At 38.0% G+C, this 18506-nt stretch overlaps 5 protein-coding genes across 8 annotated transcripts; 1 reads left to right on the top strand and 4 right to left on the bottom strand.

Moving 5' to 3' along the window:
- Positions 1-608: 608 nt before the first annotated feature.
- LOC138131920 (protein D2-like) lies at positions 609-5512 on the bottom strand. 4 transcript variants are annotated; one of them, XM_069049188.1, is made up of 2 exons: positions 5348-5512; positions 609-1311 (listed from the first exon to the last, which is right to left on the bottom strand). In XM_069049188.1, the coding sequence occupies exon 2, from the start codon at positions 1306-1308 to the stop codon at positions 769-771; it is 540 nt and encodes a 179-aa protein (XP_068905289.1). In that variant the 5' UTR covers positions 1309-1311; positions 5348-5512; the 3' UTR covers positions 609-768. The 4 variants fall into 4 exon arrangements, with proteins under 4 accessions (XP_068905289.1, XP_068905287.1, XP_068905288.1 ...); XM_069049186.1 differs by lacking the exon at positions 5348-5512 and adding an exon at positions 2886-3107; XM_069049187.1 differs by lacking the exon at positions 5348-5512 and adding an exon at positions 2591-2873.
- Positions 5513-5658: 146 nt separating this feature from the next.
- On the bottom strand, positions 5659-6942 carry LOC138131922 (protein D2-like). The gene is made up of 2 exons (XM_069049189.1): positions 6807-6942; positions 5659-6343 (listed from the first exon to the last, which is right to left on the bottom strand). Exons 1-2 carry the CDS (start codon positions 6882-6884, stop codon positions 5807-5809), a joined length of 615 nt encoding a protein of 204 aa, XP_068905290.1. The 5' UTR covers positions 6885-6942; the 3' UTR covers positions 5659-5806.
- Positions 6943-7157: 215 nt separating this feature from the next.
- Positions 7158-8702, top strand: LOC138131918 (beta-lactamase-like protein 2 homolog). Its single transcript, XM_069049183.1, has 4 exons — positions 7158-7280; positions 7630-7796; positions 7850-8163; positions 8239-8702. Exons 1-4 carry the CDS (start codon positions 7159-7161, stop codon positions 8497-8499), a joined length of 864 nt encoding a protein of 287 aa, XP_068905284.1. The 5' UTR covers position 7158; the 3' UTR covers positions 8500-8702.
- Positions 8703-10518: 1816 nt separating this feature from the next.
- Positions 10519-11706, bottom strand: LOC138131411 (brachyurin-like). Its single transcript, XM_069048397.1, has 6 exons — positions 11568-11706; positions 11337-11518; positions 11124-11290; positions 10985-11071; positions 10792-10931; positions 10519-10737 (listed from the first exon to the last, which is right to left on the bottom strand). Exons 1-6 carry the CDS (start codon positions 11625-11627, stop codon positions 10573-10575), a joined length of 801 nt encoding a protein of 266 aa, XP_068904498.1. The 5' UTR covers positions 11628-11706; the 3' UTR covers positions 10519-10572.
- A 4095-nt stretch (positions 11707-15801) lies between these two features.
- LOC138130354 (brachyurin-like) lies at positions 15802-16555 on the bottom strand. Its single transcript, XM_069046803.1, has 4 exons — positions 16401-16555; positions 16262-16348; positions 16068-16207; positions 15802-16013 (listed from the first exon to the last, which is right to left on the bottom strand). Exons 2-4 carry the CDS (start codon positions 16317-16319, stop codon positions 15849-15851), a joined length of 363 nt encoding a protein of 120 aa, XP_068902904.1. The 5' UTR covers positions 16320-16348; positions 16401-16555; the 3' UTR covers positions 15802-15848.
- Positions 16556-18506: the final 1951 nt, after the last annotated feature.

Raw genomic sequence — 18506 nt, 5'->3', positions numbered from 1 at the left:
ACCCGATTATGTATATACCTAACTTGACATCTGTCAAAGATAACCTCAAAATGTACAATAAATTAATGTTTTTTAAGATTTTTCCTAAACGAACACCAAAAATGTTATTCAATATTCGTGCGCTGTCATTTTTCAGGTATTCAGCCTGTTTTGCAGCACTTGGCTGACGCCTCGTGCTTCAAATTTCGGCGTCGTACCTGAAAAGTGATCTGACAGCGCTACTCATATGAAAATAACTATTTCTGATTATCAGAAAGTGTCTAAATATGCTGCCTGGATGGATTACAAAATTTAACCTAAGTTTTCATTTTTCCCTAGATCAAAAGTAGTGAACAGGGTTTTTCATTTTTCTTTAACCAATATTAGGTTAGGCTCGAGGTGAAAGGTCCTGCCCTGGAATTGTTTATTTTTGAGGTTCCCAGTTTTTCGGTTCGGTGTTAGTCATTCGTTTTTTCAGCCACGACTTACCTAACCTTAACATCGGAAATGTCAATTCTAAATGTCATTTCGAATGTCTAAGAATTGACATTTCCGATACTCCTCTGTATGATAATTGTAATAATAATAAGCGTTGCTTTATTACAGATCGTCATAAATATCAACAAAAATAATGCATTAATCTTTTATTTATTGCGTACAGAGTACACATTAAAATATCTATTTAAGCAGTAATAACATTAATGTAATACTTGGACTTAAAGACATCGCAGTGAAAACAAAATCACTTCACTGCGTGTACCAAATAACAAATGACAACAACATCCAAACCTAGTGATTAGTGACACGTTTATTCCGCTCGTCAACGTAGGAATCCCACTGCGCTTTGAAAAAATCCCCTGCCACTGGACTCCCCAACTCGTACTTCTTCACGAACTCCTTCAGCGACCACTTCAACCTGTGCGCCCTCGACTCCTTCAAACTCCTCGGCTCGTCGAACGTCACCCTCTCCTTCTGCTCGTAAACCAGAAAGATGTATCTGTGCAAATCGGTCCCTTTCGGCGGCCCCGACCCAAAATACTCCGCGATAACGTCACCCTTGCTGACGTCACCCCCTTGGATGTTGCCCACCAGCCAGTGCTTGACGTCTGCGAGGGTGGGTTCTTTGCGAGAGGGCGCGTCTGGATCGAACATCACCAAAGTGTAGTATTTCGCAGGATCTGCTTCCCACTCTGCTTGGGGCTCGTCTTTTACCTCTTCGGGAGCTAGTTCGTTGCCCAGTTTGACCTTCTTGCCGTTGGGGTAGGTCAAGTGGAGGTGGGCCGCTGGGGCTGTTTCCAGAATCTGAGGGACTATGCCGTCGGCTTCCATTTTCTGTAATTCGGCAACGAAATAGTAAACGGTGGGCGGTGCTTTGTGTACTGCGGGCGCGATTAGAGAACGCGAAAGTCACAGCGTGACCTTGAAACTGTTAGGTGATAAAGAGTGCTAATGATAACAGTAGAGCGCGAAGAATTTTTAGGTGATTTGGGTTGCGACCGATTAACGAGAACATTGCTCCCTAATGTGTGATAAAAACGAAAACAAAAGTAAATGTAATTTAATCAGAACTGGAAAAGGGAAATACCTTTCTGATGTGTTCTCCATGGTCGTGGGCTAGCACTAATACATTTAGTTCCAGTGAAATAATTAAAAGAAATAATTTTTTTGGAAACATCTCGGTTGTGCGCCACGAATGTTCTTGTTCTTGTGGTTTCAATCAAGATGCCGAGGCAACAACGAAAGCAGATTTCTTGATTTAAGGTCACGGCACGTGACAGTAGAGTTTGTTGAACTTTGACAATCAAAATGTCAGAATTATAGTTTTTAAAATTATAAACGATTAGAATGATTTAAAAAAACACAAAACTAAAATATCTCTAGACATTGGAAAACTGTTAGTAACATTTTATTGTTTCTACGCAATACGCAAATGTTTTCAAGTGTTGGTAACAGGTTAGAACCTCCAACGTATCCACTTTTTTTGATCGCAAAATTTTATAGATTAGTAAAAAGTGAGTCAATTTTATTCAGATGTGAAAGATCCAGCAACACCGCAGTTTACATCGAAAATCCATGTGGCAACGTTGCAGAATTTTGATTAAAGAAGAATGAAAAGTTGGGTTAAATTTTTTAATCAGTCGAAATACTGTAGCAAGGCATTTTAAATGTTTTCTTGTGTAAACGTCTTTCTTATCGCGGGATTACATGAAATGTAAATGTTTTCAAGGCGCTGATTGACTTTGCATAAATTAAACTGTCATTGCAGTTGTACCAACTTGTATTGTCTTCTAAAAAAAATGACATTTTATTTAAAAAATAACACAAGAAAATAAGTCTGAATAATTAATGAAAGTGATTTGTCAGCCTATTTAATATCTAGATTTATAAAACTTAGAGAAAAATACTCAAATGGATAACTATTATTGCATTATTATTACATTTGAGTATAGGATCGGTGCAACAAATAATTTATTTACTTTAGATTGAGCGAAGAAACAATTTTCTAACTGTAAAATCACTAGGATGATTTGTTGGTGAAAATCTAGGGGAGTGAGAAGAAAAAAAAAATTGAACAAAACATCACAACTCTAATTTTTTGTAACAGACTTACCACGCTCTAGAGTTCTAGACACTGATCGTCTGCTTCTGGCAATAAATTATGATCAGCATCATTATTATTTTTTGTTTTTTGAAATTGTCTTTGTTTTAGCTTTTTGCAGCTCATCCTTATTTGACAAACAACACCCACTGCAGCGAACAAAGAAAAATTCTCTCTTTGACAACAATCCATTGCTGATATGATCTGACACTTGCACTCGTTTATAATGACTTTGCTGAATTCCGATAATTGCAATTAACTTTGAGCTGATACGAATAAATATCAAGGTCCGGAATCAGGGACTCACATTATCGCAACCTCTTTTTTTCAACACGCTGACGAAGAGCACGTTTACCAAGATGTGTGGAGTGACTCGATTCATAAAATGATCTTGTCGTGTCGCAATATTTTACAACAACACTTCCACGAGGCCGACTGTTTTTGTTTACTATACTTCCGAATGATTTCTGATAAATTCATTACTTTGAGTAATAAACTTGAAACTGTAAGTATTAGTCATTCTGAAGAGGAGGAAATATAAAATCCCCAAACGAGGTTTTCACAGTGACCAAAATCCCATTTGCAATTGTCAAATCATATCAACTTGACAAAGTTACTGTGAAGGTGACAGTTGTCACCTAATATGTATGGCGGAATGAACCAACATTGTATGCCAATTGTGGAGGTGTCAAATCATTCGTAATACAGTTGGTACGATTTGACAACCATGCTTGACAGAGTTGGTATGATTTGACACCTGACAGAATTGACATGATTTTGACAATTCCGAAAGTCTACACCTAGATCTCCATAATACATTGTCTCCATTTTATTTTTTTAAGTAACACAGATATAATCTTGATTCTTGACTTGTCTTAATCTTAGCGAAACATCATGTGACTCCGACGTCAAACCGTTGACGCTTACGAAGTGATAAGACTGCAATTTGCGCGTTATGTCTACCAGCCAAACGTCAATAACAAAATTTAAAATCTGCTGTTACTATGGACTACTATCTATTACTAGAAGAGAAATCTCTTTTATCGTTTTAAAGGGAACCAGTCACGAGTCCAGACTGATATGACGACTCAAGGCGAAAAATTATTTTCGCAAATTATTAAAAAATATGTTTTGACTTGGCTGGGGTCGTGATACATTTTTAAAATAACATCAAAGTGCGTTGTGCGTTGAGGGTACGACCATGTGATAATTTTGTTTGTACCAAAACGAATGTCAACTGGACGAGGAGTAGACAAAGTTCATTCTAAACGAGAGTGACGGTTTTGTGATAAAACTCTTACGATTTGGCGTGTTGTGATTCGTCGATATCGGTCACAAAATAAATAATCGACCGTCAGAAGTGTGGCACTCTTTGGTCTTTTTGGTTTGTTATGATGTTTTGATTGCTCCAATCGGGCTAAAAATAAAACGGATAGCAAATATGTTGTTGAAGTGTTAAAAATAGAAGCAAATTCGTTTTTTGAGTGCTGTTAGATTATCGCGAGAAGTTTGTTTGTCAGAAGGACTTGACCACGTCCTGGTCTGCTCAGTTGTCCTAGATAACGCATCTACTTCTCTGAAAAACGAAAAAAAAAACACATTGACAACATGTTACTTATAGGTTATGCCCGTTTCATACTAAAGGCTAAATATCTATGTATGTATTTGACATGTTTGAAAAAAATTATGGAAAAGAAATTCGAATGAAAGAATTTTCAGAAATGAATGAAAAGATAGATAGATAGGTAGAACTAATTGTCATAAAAGATATCTTTCCAAAATTTGAAAAATATCAAAGATAGGTAGATATCAAAGATCCACCATGTGTTGTTTGAATGATAAATACCTAAATTCTTATAAATGTAGTAACTAAGAGGGTACTTACAAGTTGGCACAACTGAAATGACAATTTTGTCAAATTAATCGTCAACTGTCATTTTTCCCTTGATCTAAAATTTTGACACGAATTTTATTAGTGGAAAGTTGTTTAGCATAACTCATTATTAGATGTAAATTAAGGATGTTAGCAATCACCTTTATCATAATTTGAAAACAAATTGACGTGTTGTTATCTTCTCGTCAAGAGAAAATTACATATGAAACATAAATAGGTATTTTGCTTATTATTTTAAATATTTCTGACAAGAGTTAAAAATGAATTAATTTGTATTTTTTGATTTATGTACCTAAATGTACATTGAATTTTTTTAAATGTTTATCTTGAACAGGAAGAGGTTTAAAACCACTTTATTAAATAACAATGTACTGTCGCGAGCAAAAAAAAAAACTGTTCGTCAAAATCATGCTTTGATGCAATGGAAAATGCTCCATTGTAAAACGGTCGTAAATATCATAACCTATCATCATGTTGTATGTCAATAATGGTCATTTTTTATCATTTTTTTGACATTTTGTTGACATGGGCATAATCAGGCAGGGAAAATGTTTTAATTTGTGACAACATAACCAAATTTTGAAATGACATTGACGACCAGAATTTTTTGCTCGCGACAATGTGTTAAATATTTATTATTAAATTATTTAATTATTAAATATTTCGTATAGCTATTGATAAATAAATCGTGAGAAATGCTTCAAACAAAGGCGCGATTTTCGACGCTTGAAGATAAACATGTTTTTGACTTTTACTGAATTGCATAACAAAAACTGAGATTTCTGTCATGGCGTATCGATCCACCTTAATGAGTTGAATTTTCGTAAAAATTTTAACTCTAGTTTAATTGTTGTGTTGTATTTACAAACAATTACCTAACAATCAATAAATCTGTCTCAAAGTAACTGCGTAGTAATATTTATAACACAACTAAGTCTCCTTACATGAAGCAAAATAGAAATAATCTCGTTGACAGAAGATCGTGATAATTATGAGGACGATAACATTATTTACAAAATCTGTAAAAAGACAAGTTGAACATTTGTAGGTAGATTACGGCAACCTTCACTTTCCGATAACGCACTCTTAATCGTACAATTTCAAGGAAAGCAATCATCAGCAGCGGGAATGCAAAAAATTTCTCTGAAACGGCAGCCATCTCGCACAAAACACAACAAAGTCAAAGTCCAGATTTATTAATTTATTCTAGCGCCGTTCGATACAGACAAAAAAAAACGAACAGATAGCTGATAAATACAATAATTGAACAGTCACAATGAATCATGAAAAACACAATATAGAGAGACAAAACAACATGATTGTGTTTCCTGCACCTAACCTAGTTGTTTGTGCAGTTCAGGAACGGACTCGTCGAATTTCGCCTGGAAGAAGTTGCCCGCAACGGGGTCGCCCAATCCGTACTTCTTGGCGAACTTCTCCGTCGAGAACTTCCCCCTGTTGCCGTTGGTGTTGCTCTTGTGCTCCTCGCTGAAAGCCACTTTCCCGGGCTGCTTGTACAAGAGGAAAACGTAGCGGTGCAAGCCGGTGTCTTTCGGGGGGCCCGAGCCGACGTACTCGGTCAGTACCTCCCCTTTGGAGAGGTCGGAGGCCGGGATGTTGACCACCAACCAGTGGTTCCACTCCCTCATGGGGTGCTGGGACCGGCTGGGGGCGTCCGGGTCCGTCATGACGAGGGTGTAGAAGGCGTCAGGTTCCCCGGTGTAGCTCACCTCCGGCTGGTCCCGCACCTCCTTCGGCGCCAACTCGTTGCCCAAGGTGACCTCCCGGTGAGACTTCTTGTACTCCACCTTGAGGACCTTCGCGGGCGCGACGCCCACCACGTCGGGGCTTATTTCGGCTGCGCGGAAGGCCTGTGCAGAGGCAACAAACAAATCGGTTATGTAAGCTGTTGACACGATTTTCAAAAATAACAACAGAGTTATCGCGGAGCCCTAATCTGCCCCAGCAGCCTCGAAAAAATGCGAACCGCGATAAGAGCCTCGAAAACCGGTTATCGGCGGTCGATGCGGAAACTCGACAAAAAGAGTATTAATAGATGGTAAGAAGTAGCGCATCTTAATTAGTGACGGCTGAGTAAGAGTTATCTTTTAATTGGAAGTGAAAACATGACCTTACAACGGCGTAATATGATCTTATATCGCTTGTCATAAACAGAAAAAAAAATGTCCTCTGATAGGCTCTTATCGAAAAATTCGAACATCTCAAACGAGGCTAAAGACACACAGTGCAAGGTGCAACCGTTTATATAAAGCCACACTTGGACAGACGCTTCTTGTCACTTTTCGTGAGCGAAGAACAACGTGAAGATCTCACCTCAACCTCGCTCGGCTTCTTCGTTGCAGACACCGACCCCAACAACAACAACACCGCCGCACACACGAATTTCTTCATCTCGATTGCTAGATTACACCTAACGGTAACTATCCGACATTTAAATAATCCTGTTCCCACTCAAAACGCCACACGTCATTAACCGCAACATTTTTTCTTCACCGCCAACCAGACGAAACGCTAAAAACCAACAAAATCACGTTTACTACATCCTCCTTTCGGTCCAAGGCCCCCAGTGCGTTTTTGCACGTTCCGGCCCTGATTTTACCATTTTTTCCAGTCAAGTGCACATTTGTGCTATTTTTTCGAACTTGCCGCCACTTCCAGTGACAAAATGGCAGCGGTCATACCTGCTGTTACCAAACTGTCCTCCCGGATAATCCGGATTCTGGGCTGCAACCCCGGAATCATGACTCTACAAGGGACCAACACGTACGTCATCGGCACCGGAAAGAGGTGAGTAGTGTCTTCGCACGTTCCACCGCAAGTGCGCCTCACGAATCATTTAAGTTGGTACGCGTAACTGTCAGTGACCCTCAACATTTTCATGTGACAATACCAATTGCAAAAGTAGTGAAATTGTATCGTGCATTTTGCGCGTCGTTGATTAATTCGTACAGTTTGATCTGTCACCTGTCAACGTCAAGATTTGCGCAACAAGTAAGATAGTGGTTAGAGTAACGAAGCACGAGACTTGTCGGTTTCGGTTTGTGCGTGCAAAGGTCGGTGCGATTGGTAAACCCCGAGTTTAGTCCCAAGGTCGCGGCCTTTTGACCTAAAACTGACAAAAAATAAACGGTTCTAGACGCATTCTTGTCGACACCGGCGACGCCGACGTCCCTCAGTACATCAACCACTTGATGAGCGTCTTGAAGCACGAAGATATCGACCTCGCCCATATCTTCATCTCGCATTGGCACCACGACCACATCGGGGGTCTCCCCGACGTCCTCGACATCAAAGAGAAAACGAGTAAGTTGCGGTCGGTGTGAAGTGGCTGCGGAGGCTGATTGTATGTTTCAAAGAGTACGCCCAAGTGTGGAAGTACCCTAGGAGCGAAGGGGAGGACATCCCCGATGGTTGTCCCATCGAATTCCTGAAGGACGGTCAGGAATTCGCAGTAGAGGGCGCCACAATCCGCGTGATTCACACCCCCGGACACGCCACCGACCACATAGTGCTCCACTTGGTCGAGGAGAACGCGGTATTCAGCGGCGACTGCATCTTGGGGGAGGGAACGGCGGTCTTCGAGGATCTGCACGACTACATGAACTCTTTGCGTGACATTTCCAATCTGGAACCGTCGGTGGTGTACCCCGGCCACGGCAACGTCATCCATGTAAGTTTCAAGTTCAAGTTTATTGTCTGTTGACAGCGTTGTCCATAACATATTGATTGTTTTGTTATGTTGCAGAGTCCAAAAGATAAGATCGAGTTCTACATCCAGCACCGGAACGAGAGGGAACAACAGATTCTCAACATTTTGATCAACAACAGGCAGAAACAGTTCAACGAGAAGGAGTTGGTCAAGATGATCTACACCGACACCCCTGCCAAGTTGCTGAAAGCCGCCGAGTCCAACGTGAATCATCATCTGTTGAAGCTGTTGAAGGAGGACAAAGTAACGCAGTTCAACAACCTTTGGCAGTATAACGACACTTGTAAAACGATCTAATCGGAAGTGGATCGATTGTTCATTGAACTGCAACAAGGCTGTCATCAAAGCATTCAATGTATTATCGGGTGCTTTGTCGTTTTATTTGTAATTATTCGTAGGCTAGGTTTTGTTACACGTTGCTGTTAACGTACAGAAATGTATTATATTTCTAATACCGTTACTTTATTTAATAATTATTTAAATAAACTTCTAAATCGTAAGTTGGGGTTTTAATTTCGCACATAAAATGCACAATCACCTCTAATAAATGCATCGTTGCGTTTACTGCAACTGTTGTCTTGTTTTTTTGGATAAACCAGAAAGGACATTTTTCTACAAAACTCGTTTTGTCACAGTTACCATAAAGAAAGAAGCAGAAAACCCATTGAAAAAGTTGACATGGCCGACGTGGTGCCCGTGTGGCGTGGCGGTAACTGACGTCTTTCGGATAGACCGTTAGCGTTACGCCAAAAAGATGTTTATGACAAATGTAAAGCTTTTACATATTCATTAACAACAGATATGTATTTTAAGAGCTTCAACAGTCCTCTTTTTGTGAAGAAGTGTAATCAAGATCACTTAGAGATCATAATACATAAAATTTTCCTACTGATGTAAATTTGATTTTGTCCATTTGTCAATTACCTAATTGTCTACCTGACAATACCTACCAAAAAATTTTAAAAAATATCATTTAATTTTGACATTAATTCTAACCCATCTCTCGTAAGAAGGTTTCACGCTATGAAAAAATTGTAAAAATGTGTCAATTTTATTTTGACAGTTCCCGTTTTTTTTGCAACCAACTGTACATTACACGTTTATTTTCATTATCTGAACAGAAGTAGATCTAGTGGGGTATTAAATTTCACAACAGACTTTTGAAAAATCTCTTGGAGTATCTACCTAATTTCATTTAAACAACATCTTAAATCGTTTCTATTAAAAAAGTGTTACTGTTCGTTTAATCAATTCTTAGAAGATTAGGTATATTTACAACTGGTATTAATTTATCATTAAATTGATATGACGTGTGTAAACATAAACCGTATTATGTATTAACACAAATATAGAATTATCATTATTATTATTACAGTCGCGTATGTCACTTTTGTGTGTCCCTCCTAAACGCCGAATATTTTTCCGATAGATGCAGCACCTCCAATTATAAAAATCAAACCAATTACTAAATTTATGAAAAAATTTTTTGGTTATAATGTAACTTTTGTTACCACCGGTCCTAAGAAGTGGTTGAACTGTCGAATTCATCTTCTCGTCTTTTTATCCAGCTCGCTTTTCTGGAGCGGAATTCTTTTTTGTAGAGGGGGAGGAGCGTGAACGAAAGTGAACGCATTTCGGGAGGCGTTACCTATTTATCGGACGAACGGAGCCCGCTGATTGGCCGGCTAATGAGAGAGCAGAGTGCCCAGAACAAAACCGTACCGTGACGCAACAGCGAAACACCGCCCGAGTGACACTTTTAATACCTTTACTTGCACCTATTATTTTTTGGGAGAGCGTAATAACTCACCTTATTTGGAAGTATTTATATAGGTACAAGAAAATAACTCACATTTAGGATACAATTTTTGTGTTAAACGATGGTTAAACGTAAACCTGATGGACAAGTCCACAACTAAAAATATCATTGATTAAATCGAAAGTTGTCAATCTTTACACCTAGTACTTAAATTTTAGTGAAAATTATTTCTTCAGATCATTTCAACGGTCAAATAAAATTAATTAAACCGTACAAATTGTGGAACGTTTTGATACAATTTTTTTACAAATGACATAATGTTTGTTTTATCACTGTTGGCACCACTTTTCAATGACGTTTCCAAATAAACGATTATTACGCAACTAACTTAATTTCATAACCTCAAACATACCAAAAACGCACCGATATCCAATCACTTTTTAAGCAAATTAGTGCAAATTGCAATAATGATCGATCAAGGACTCGTTAGGTTTCAGGATCTGGTACCTACCTACTTGGACTAGATGTCGCTGCGAAGAGTGTCTCAAACAAATAAATAAAACTGTGCAGTATCTTTATTTTTTGAAAATGTGTACAATTAAGTAGATCAATTAGACGATCTCGGCAGTAGTCTTGATCCAATCAACGTACGGGAAGGTCCTGGTGTAGCCAGATGGGTCGGTACTCTCGCACCCATTGGTACTGATGAAACTGGCGACACCAACGGTCCAGTGGTGGTGGTTCAAAGTTGTCATCAGAGGACTACCACTGTCTCCCTATAGAGAAAAAAACGCCACCGATCCAAATACCGAAAATACCTTTGCACTTACTCTGCAAGTTCCTTCGTTGTAGTTACCAGCAACGCAGACCATGGTGTCAAAAATGGTGTTGCCGTAGCTCAACTGACACTCTGCGTTGGAAATGGTGGTTACGGTAACGTAGTTGAGCTCGTTGACGATACCGGCGTTTTCTAAAGAAAAAAGCAGTTAAGACACAACCGCGAGAAAAAACATTCGCAAGTACCGTCGCTGGTTTGTCCCCAGCCGATGGCGGTGTTGCCCAAATTGTCGATCAAGTCCACCGTGGGCAAATACACGGGCTGGATGTAATCTGCAACGGAAAAAATAAAGTTGGCGTCACTGGTTGTTGCCCAGGGTCTTACCGTTGTACTCGATGGGCAGGTGGAACTTGACCAACCCGATGTCGTTCTCGAGAGTATCAGGGTTGAAATCTGGATGGTTGACGTAGATGCTGGTGGCCAAAGTCTTGCGATTGGGATCGGTCCCTTTGAGGGTGTTGGAGCCCAGGATGACCTGGAAGGCCACACCCCTACACCTGGATTATAGGAGGTGGCTAAAACATCTCGACCACTTACCCTGCTATGCAGTGAGCCGCTGTCAACACCCACTGCTGGCTGATGAGGGAACCTCCGCAGAAGTAAGTCCCGGTGGAGGTGCTCACGTAGATGGCAGCAGCTGAGGGGAACTGGCCGACGTTGGCGTCCTGGCCGCCGACGATGCGGCCCGAGATGTTCCTCTTAGCTAGAGCTTTGATTTTCTGAAAGAAGCGGTTTAGATCGGGTTGTGAGGAGGTGTCGGTGTGGTACCCCTGCAAAGCTGGGAGCTGACAGTGCAGCCACGCACAACACGAGAACGAACAGTTTCATCTTGATGCGAATAAAACTTTTACTGACACGGTTTTCGACCAAATCGCATATTTATTGGGTCTATGGTATGGAAAAAATTACAGATTAATTGATAATGTCTATCGCTAGATCTTCAATTTGCTTAATTCACAGATTATTTTTGTAGATAAACAGCTGCATGGAGGATATAATCTAAAGCACCAGAGCATTTCGAAGATTCGTTATATTGCAGGAATTCTTTGGGATTTCGATTGATCTCTTAATTCCGCTTATCTCAAGAGCTCTGGTAAGTTCTATTGCGTAGATTCCTACTTTTTTACTTTCGTTAGGTGTTAATTCTTGATTGTCTTCCAAGATAAAGCTTGCACAGAAAACTTTAGACTTTGGTTCCACCGTTTGAAGAGATCAAGAGTCGCAGTTTTGATATATTTATTTACATATCAGATAGTACGAAAACATTTTGAATGAAAGATTTTTATAACGAGAGACACTCTAGAAACCCTCTATTATACCTATAGAAAGGAGAAACCGTTGGATTTATTTCAATTTTTGACATTTTGTAACACTGGAATACCTCGAGTGGTAGATTTCCATTAAATAACTTTAAGAATTAATTGTTATTAATTATTTAATTATTAATTAGTAATGATAAATAAAAAAAGAGATAAGAAGTGGCTACGGAAACATTTCATCAAACGTAACTTGATTAACTCAACTGTCACTTGCTATAGATTTGTGAAAAAATGGTTTTCACTCCAGAACACAAAATATTCATGACAAAATGGTATTTTCGAAATGGGAACTAAGAATGTGGTGACTAGATTTACCACACACGACACACGAACTTCTTTGTTGGAGTTTCTGTCAAATGTCTCTTCAACATCGCTGTTGGTACGCCGTACATTTTCAAAAGTATCATTTTCCATAGCCGCCCTTCATCTTTCTTTTGTTGATCATATTGTATTGATAACCATTCATTGATAAATAAATAAAAGAGTCTTCGCCATGGAACAAGTTTTATTGTTGGCGAATAAAGTAAGTACAAGTATACCTATTACAAATATTATTACATTTTTGAGAAGTCAGTGTCGTCATTAAAAACAATAACGTTGAAAACCTTACGTAGGTATCTGTCAAATATTTATAAATACTATCTATAATAAATTATTCTTCTTGATGTCTTGCTTTGACATTGATTACGTTAAACATATTTATCGTAAGATGTACATGTGAAAACAAAAACAAACAATCAAGTGAACTATTAATTAATTAGATATTTTTTATTTTTAAATACTGAATTTGTTTGTACATATTTAAAACACAGTGTACAAAATGGTCTTGGGCTTCGTGTCAAATTCGTGATCAATCTAATTTAGAATATTTCTACAAACGATTAACTGTAACACTGATTCTGATTCTATGATTCTAACAGTTAACATATGAGAGAAAAAAAAGAAAATTGTGTTAATTTGTTGCAAGGATTAAAGTGGGTATTTAATCTTAGTACTTAGCAACAGTTTTAGGTAAGCCAATTGCATTATAAAAATGTGAATGAAACTTAACCTTTGAAAAGTCCTTTTAATTGCATTTTTATTGCTTGCGCTGCGATTATTAATCTGATGATACGTGTAAGATACAAGCGTATAAAACAATTGCATCTAAGATTATTTTATTCAAGTAATTTGAAAATATCGAGTCCAGAGCGTTAAAAAAAAACTAGTTTTGTTCAAATTTGAGCAAAAAATGAGAAAGAAAGACACTTCATCGCAAATTGGAGGCTAAATTTGATAACAGTGACGGCTACAAAGTTTTATAAGCTACAACATATGGGAAATAAACAAAATTTGTGGCAAAGCACTCTTGACCAGATTTTTATGTAGACACCCAATACAGCATGTTATTGAAATGCGTTAAGAAAATAAACGGTTATAGACTGGTAGAACTCATCAAAACAAATTACTTTTCTATTTACTAATTTTTCGAAAACTCAAATTTATTTTCACCGTATTCCATGTCATTTATGGATGGGACGGTGAAAGAACAAGGGTGCATTTCGAACATTTAATTTAAAGGTTAGTGTCCTTGATCAAGTGTGATGCGTAACTTCAATGTCACTCTCACTTACTACGAATAAAGAATTGGTTTTTGCTTGACTATTTAAGTTTTTATCTTCTTTCGCTTTTAATGTACGCGCGGAGACATTAGGGGGCCTCATAATTTACCTCCACGCTTGAATGGCGCAGCGTATTTCGATTTTCTTCAAAATGTTCTGAATGATCCAGTTAATACTCGTACCATTGAAGAATTAACTGCCCGTGTGATGCAAACGGCCGAAAATATACGTGAAAATCCGGAAATGTTAGTGAGAACACAACACAGGCTTCTTTGGTCCGAAGGACACAAGCCTGCATGAATAATGAAAGCCGCCATTTTGAACATTTATTGTGATTATTTCCATCATTATGGGCTATGTGCAGGTAGGCGGGATCAGAGGTTTAGGAGACACCAGCGCTCGCAGTGGCGCTAGTAGGAACCATTGGGGCGCTTGCAAGGCAGGTGTTTATATGACCGTTCAATAATTTTTTGTTTATAATTTCCATTTTTTTAATTTAAATTCATTCGCAAACGAGTAGAAGAGTTCTCGCACGAAAAGACATTGACTACAGCAAATAATAATTAATCGGAAACGCAAAAAAGCTCTTAGTTGTGCCCGGAACGTTGTGTAGGTACGGGGAAAAGTTGTGTGCATCAATAATATTTGTGAAAAAAAAAAATTGAAATTCGCCGGTGTTAAAATGGATTCAAAACAGTGATCTCTGTAATTGTTATCACATTTTTTTTTAAATGAGCAAGTACAACGACAAAATTTCGATTCGGAACGTTTTTAGGTCTTTGATTTTTGAATTTTGCCGTTGTAAAAACCTATTTAGAGTAAAGTTGGCGTCTCAAAACAGCGATGTCTGTAATTGTTACCACATTTTAATTACCTACAAATGAGCAAGTTCAACGCCAAAATTTCGATTCTGAACATTTTTATTTTAAGCTTGTTTGACACGATACTAAATTTTTGAGAAAATTTAGTAGTAAATGAGAGAGGACCAATGAATGATCAGGATCTGACAAAGACAGACTATGATCCTGATCGTTCATTGGTCCTGATCGGGGTCTCTCTCATTTTCTAACAAATTTTGTACAAAATTTAGCATCGTGTCAAACAAGCTTTACAACTGGTATTAATTTATCATTAAATTGATATAACGTGTGTAAACATAAACCGTATTAGGTATGTATTAACACAAATATGGAATTATCATTATTATTATTACAGTCGCGTGTGTCACTTTTGTGTGTCCCTCCCAAACGTCGAATATCTCTCCGATAGATGCAGCACCTCCAATTAGAAAAATGAAACCACTTATTACTAAATTTATGAAAAATTTTTTTGGTTATAATGTAACTTTTGTTACCACCGGCCCTAAAGTGTGGTCGAATTGAACGAATCCATCTTCTCGTCTTTTTATCCAGCTCGCTTTCTGGAGCTAAAGTCTTTTTTGTAGAGGGGGAGGAGCGTGAACGAAAGTGAACGCATTTCGGGAGGCGTTATCTATTTATCGGACGAACGCAGCCCGCTAATTGGGCGGCCAATGAGAGAGCAGAATGCCCAGAACAAAACCGTACCGTGACGCAACAACGGAACAGCGCCCGGGTGACACTTTTAATACCTTTACTTGCGCGTATTATTTTTTGGGAGAGCGTAATAGAAACTGACAATTTGTTTGAACTTTAAACTCACCTCATTTCTTCAGGTCATTTTGAACGGTCAAATAAAATTAATTAAATCGTACGAATTGTGGAACGTTTTGATACAATTTCTTTTACAAATGAGATAATGTTAGTTTTATCACTGTTGGCAGTTGGCACCACTTTTCAATGACGTTTCCAAAGAAACGAATCGTTTGCGCAATTAACTTAATTTCATAACCTCAAACAAACCAAAAACGATGTGCTCGGTTCTCGCACATGCGCTGTAGGTACGCATTTATTCAGGTCCCTAAAATGCAAGTTTACCGAAATTGCTTGTTAGAAATAATGATTGATCAAAGGCTCGTTAGGTTTCAGGATCTGGTCCTGTTGTACTTGGATTACATAGATGTCGTTGCGAAAGGTGTCTTAAATGTCTCAAAGAAATAAAAAAAACTGTGTAGTATCTTTATTTTTTGAAAATGTGTACAATTAGATCAATTAGACGATCTCGGCAGTAGTCTTGATCCAATCAACGTACGGGAGGATCCTGGTGTAGCCAGACGGGTCGGTACTCTCGCACCCATTGCTACTGATGAAACTGGCGACACCAACGGTCCAGTGGTGGTGGTTCAAAGTTAGCAACAGAGGACTACCACTGTCTCCCTATAGAGAAAAAAACGCCACCAATCCAAATACCAAAAATACCTTTGCACTTACTCTGCAAGGTCCTTCGTTGTAGTTACCAGCAACGCAGATCATGGTGTCAAAAATGGTGTTGGAGTAGGTCAACTGACATTCTGCGTTGGAAATGGTGGTTACGGTAACGTAGTTGAGTTCGTTGACGATACCGGCATTGTCTAAAGAAAAAAGGCAGTTAAGACACAACTGCGAGAAAAAATATTAGCAAGAACCGTCGCTGGTTTGTCCCCAGCCGATGGCGGTGGTGGCCACATTGTCGATCGTGGGCATCGTGGGCAAATACACGGGCTGGATGTAATCTGCAACGGAAAAAATAAAGTTGGCGTCACTGGTTGTTGCCCAGGGTCTTACCGTTGTATTCGATGGGCCGGCGGAACTTGACCAACCCGACGTCGTTCTCGAGAGTATGAGGATTGAAATCTGGATGGTTGACGTAGATGGTGGTGGACAAAAGCTTGCGATTGGGATCGTTTCAAGAGATCAAGAGTCGCAGTTTTGATATATTTATTTACATATCAGATAGTACGAAAACATTTTGAATGAAAGATTCTTAAGCTAGTGTGACAGGATACTACATTTCACAAAAAATTCTGTAAAAATGACAAAGACAGACTACGATCCTGATCGTTCATTGGTCCTGATCGAAGGTCTCTCTCATTTTCTAACAAATCATCCTGATGATGATGATGATGATGATGACCTTGAGGAACAAGAGGAAAATTCTCAAGAGGAATTCTCGAATTCATAAACTCTGATGAATTCAGCTCATCTAAACCGATCGATCCAGATCATTTGGTTTCGTTTACGTTACAAAGAGATCAAAAAGAGTAAAACAGTAAACTTCTACTGCATCGTGGACTATGCCCACCGGGGACACTACGTAAAAAAAAATGCACCCTATTGCTCTACCTCTGTGGTGGTATGGAAAAGAATAAAAAGTACAAAAATAATAGAAATTCTCGATTTCTACACGTTGTAACTACGAAAATATTGATCTGACAAAAAAACATAAAAAACAAAAAATGTAGAGAATTGTACGCTCTATAGTCTATCCAGTGATAGATTGTTGACAGTCAAGTATTTATTTCACGACTCCCGTACTACGCGAAGAAAATAGTACCGCGGCAAATTTAAAATATCCCACAATGTTACTAAATTACAAAATGAAGTCTTCATACACGCGTTGAATTTGAACCAATCATTTTTGTTTATCTCGGATAAAAATTCGCTTCCTCTTGTCAGTGATTAAAATTTTTATTTCCTCTTGTCACATTCGACAGTTCATTTTATAATTAATGAAAATGAGTTCTTCGTCGATAAATAATAAGATATTGTCGTTATTTGTTGTTTTTTTTTTCTGGAAATAATCTCAACAAATATACCTAACTCGACCTTGTTCTTTTCGTTCGGATAAATTTTTTAATTTATCTACTCAAACTTTTTGTGTTTGATAAATTTACTCATTGAATTGGACATTTTTCTTCGAAGATCACCAAAAAGTTTTTGTGAAATAAAAAAAAATATCCCATTAAAAAACAAGGTCTTGTTATACATGTTATTATCGATTAAATCAGGTCAGTGAAATTATTACTAACCTATAATAGGCAAATTTCGGCGGTTTAACCACGTATGGTCATCCTCATATGGTTAGGTAATGGTTAAAGCATTTTGGCGTTCCTGGCACTCCTGACAGATAACTATGACGTCACATTTAACCAAACCATTTAACTAGCTTTTACAGCTGGTTATTATTTATCTGTTTGCATTGAGTCCTTGTCGCTTCGGGTTTTCAACGAAAGCGCGAAATCAAGATTTGATATTTTGTTAGGTTAAAAGACGCGTATTTTTTGCAGTTTTATTAAAAAAGGTGAAAAATTATTTAGGTATTTTAGTTCAATGAGATTTATGTTATTAATATTCGGTTATCTTTAAAAATTAAATACCTAAACGTATCCATTTATTTTAAATTTGCGTTCATGTCTTTTGTTACACTTATTAGTCAATTGTGTGTCCTCATCGTAAAAGCACAAACGCAATTTGTTAAGCTATAGTTGAATTTTTTTAATAAACAATTGTCAAAACGTTGTCTTGTTGGTATGAGCCAAACTGTGATTTTCATGATAATACGATTGGTCATATTGAGTGTCAACATTTTTTTATGTAACTGAGCCTGCGCCCTAACGAGCGAGAGTTTATTTCAAATTCGAAAAGGTTTCTCCTGATTTCTCATTAAATTTGTTTTGAAAATGAATTCACGGAAGAAAGGTACGGGAAGTGAAGTGAACATAACCTTAACCATGATTTGGTGTCAAATTGTTATACAGCTGGTCCATATGTCCAACTTTTAGGGTGGTACAGTATGGTTTTTTATTTCATTTTGACACTGACAATTGCTTATTAAAAAAATTTCACTATATGTCCGCGTAGTTTTTAATTTAAAGGGATAAACAAAAAAGT

The sequence above is a fragment of the Tenebrio molitor genome, chromosome 5 (assembly GCF_963966145.1).
Source record: "Tenebrio molitor chromosome 5, icTenMoli1.1, whole genome shotgun sequence".
Classification (NCBI taxonomy): domain Eukaryota; kingdom Metazoa; phylum Arthropoda; class Insecta; order Coleoptera; family Tenebrionidae; genus Tenebrio; species Tenebrio molitor.
Note: the sequence above shows the minus strand (reverse complement) of the source record. Positions and strands in the feature narration are given on the sequence as shown.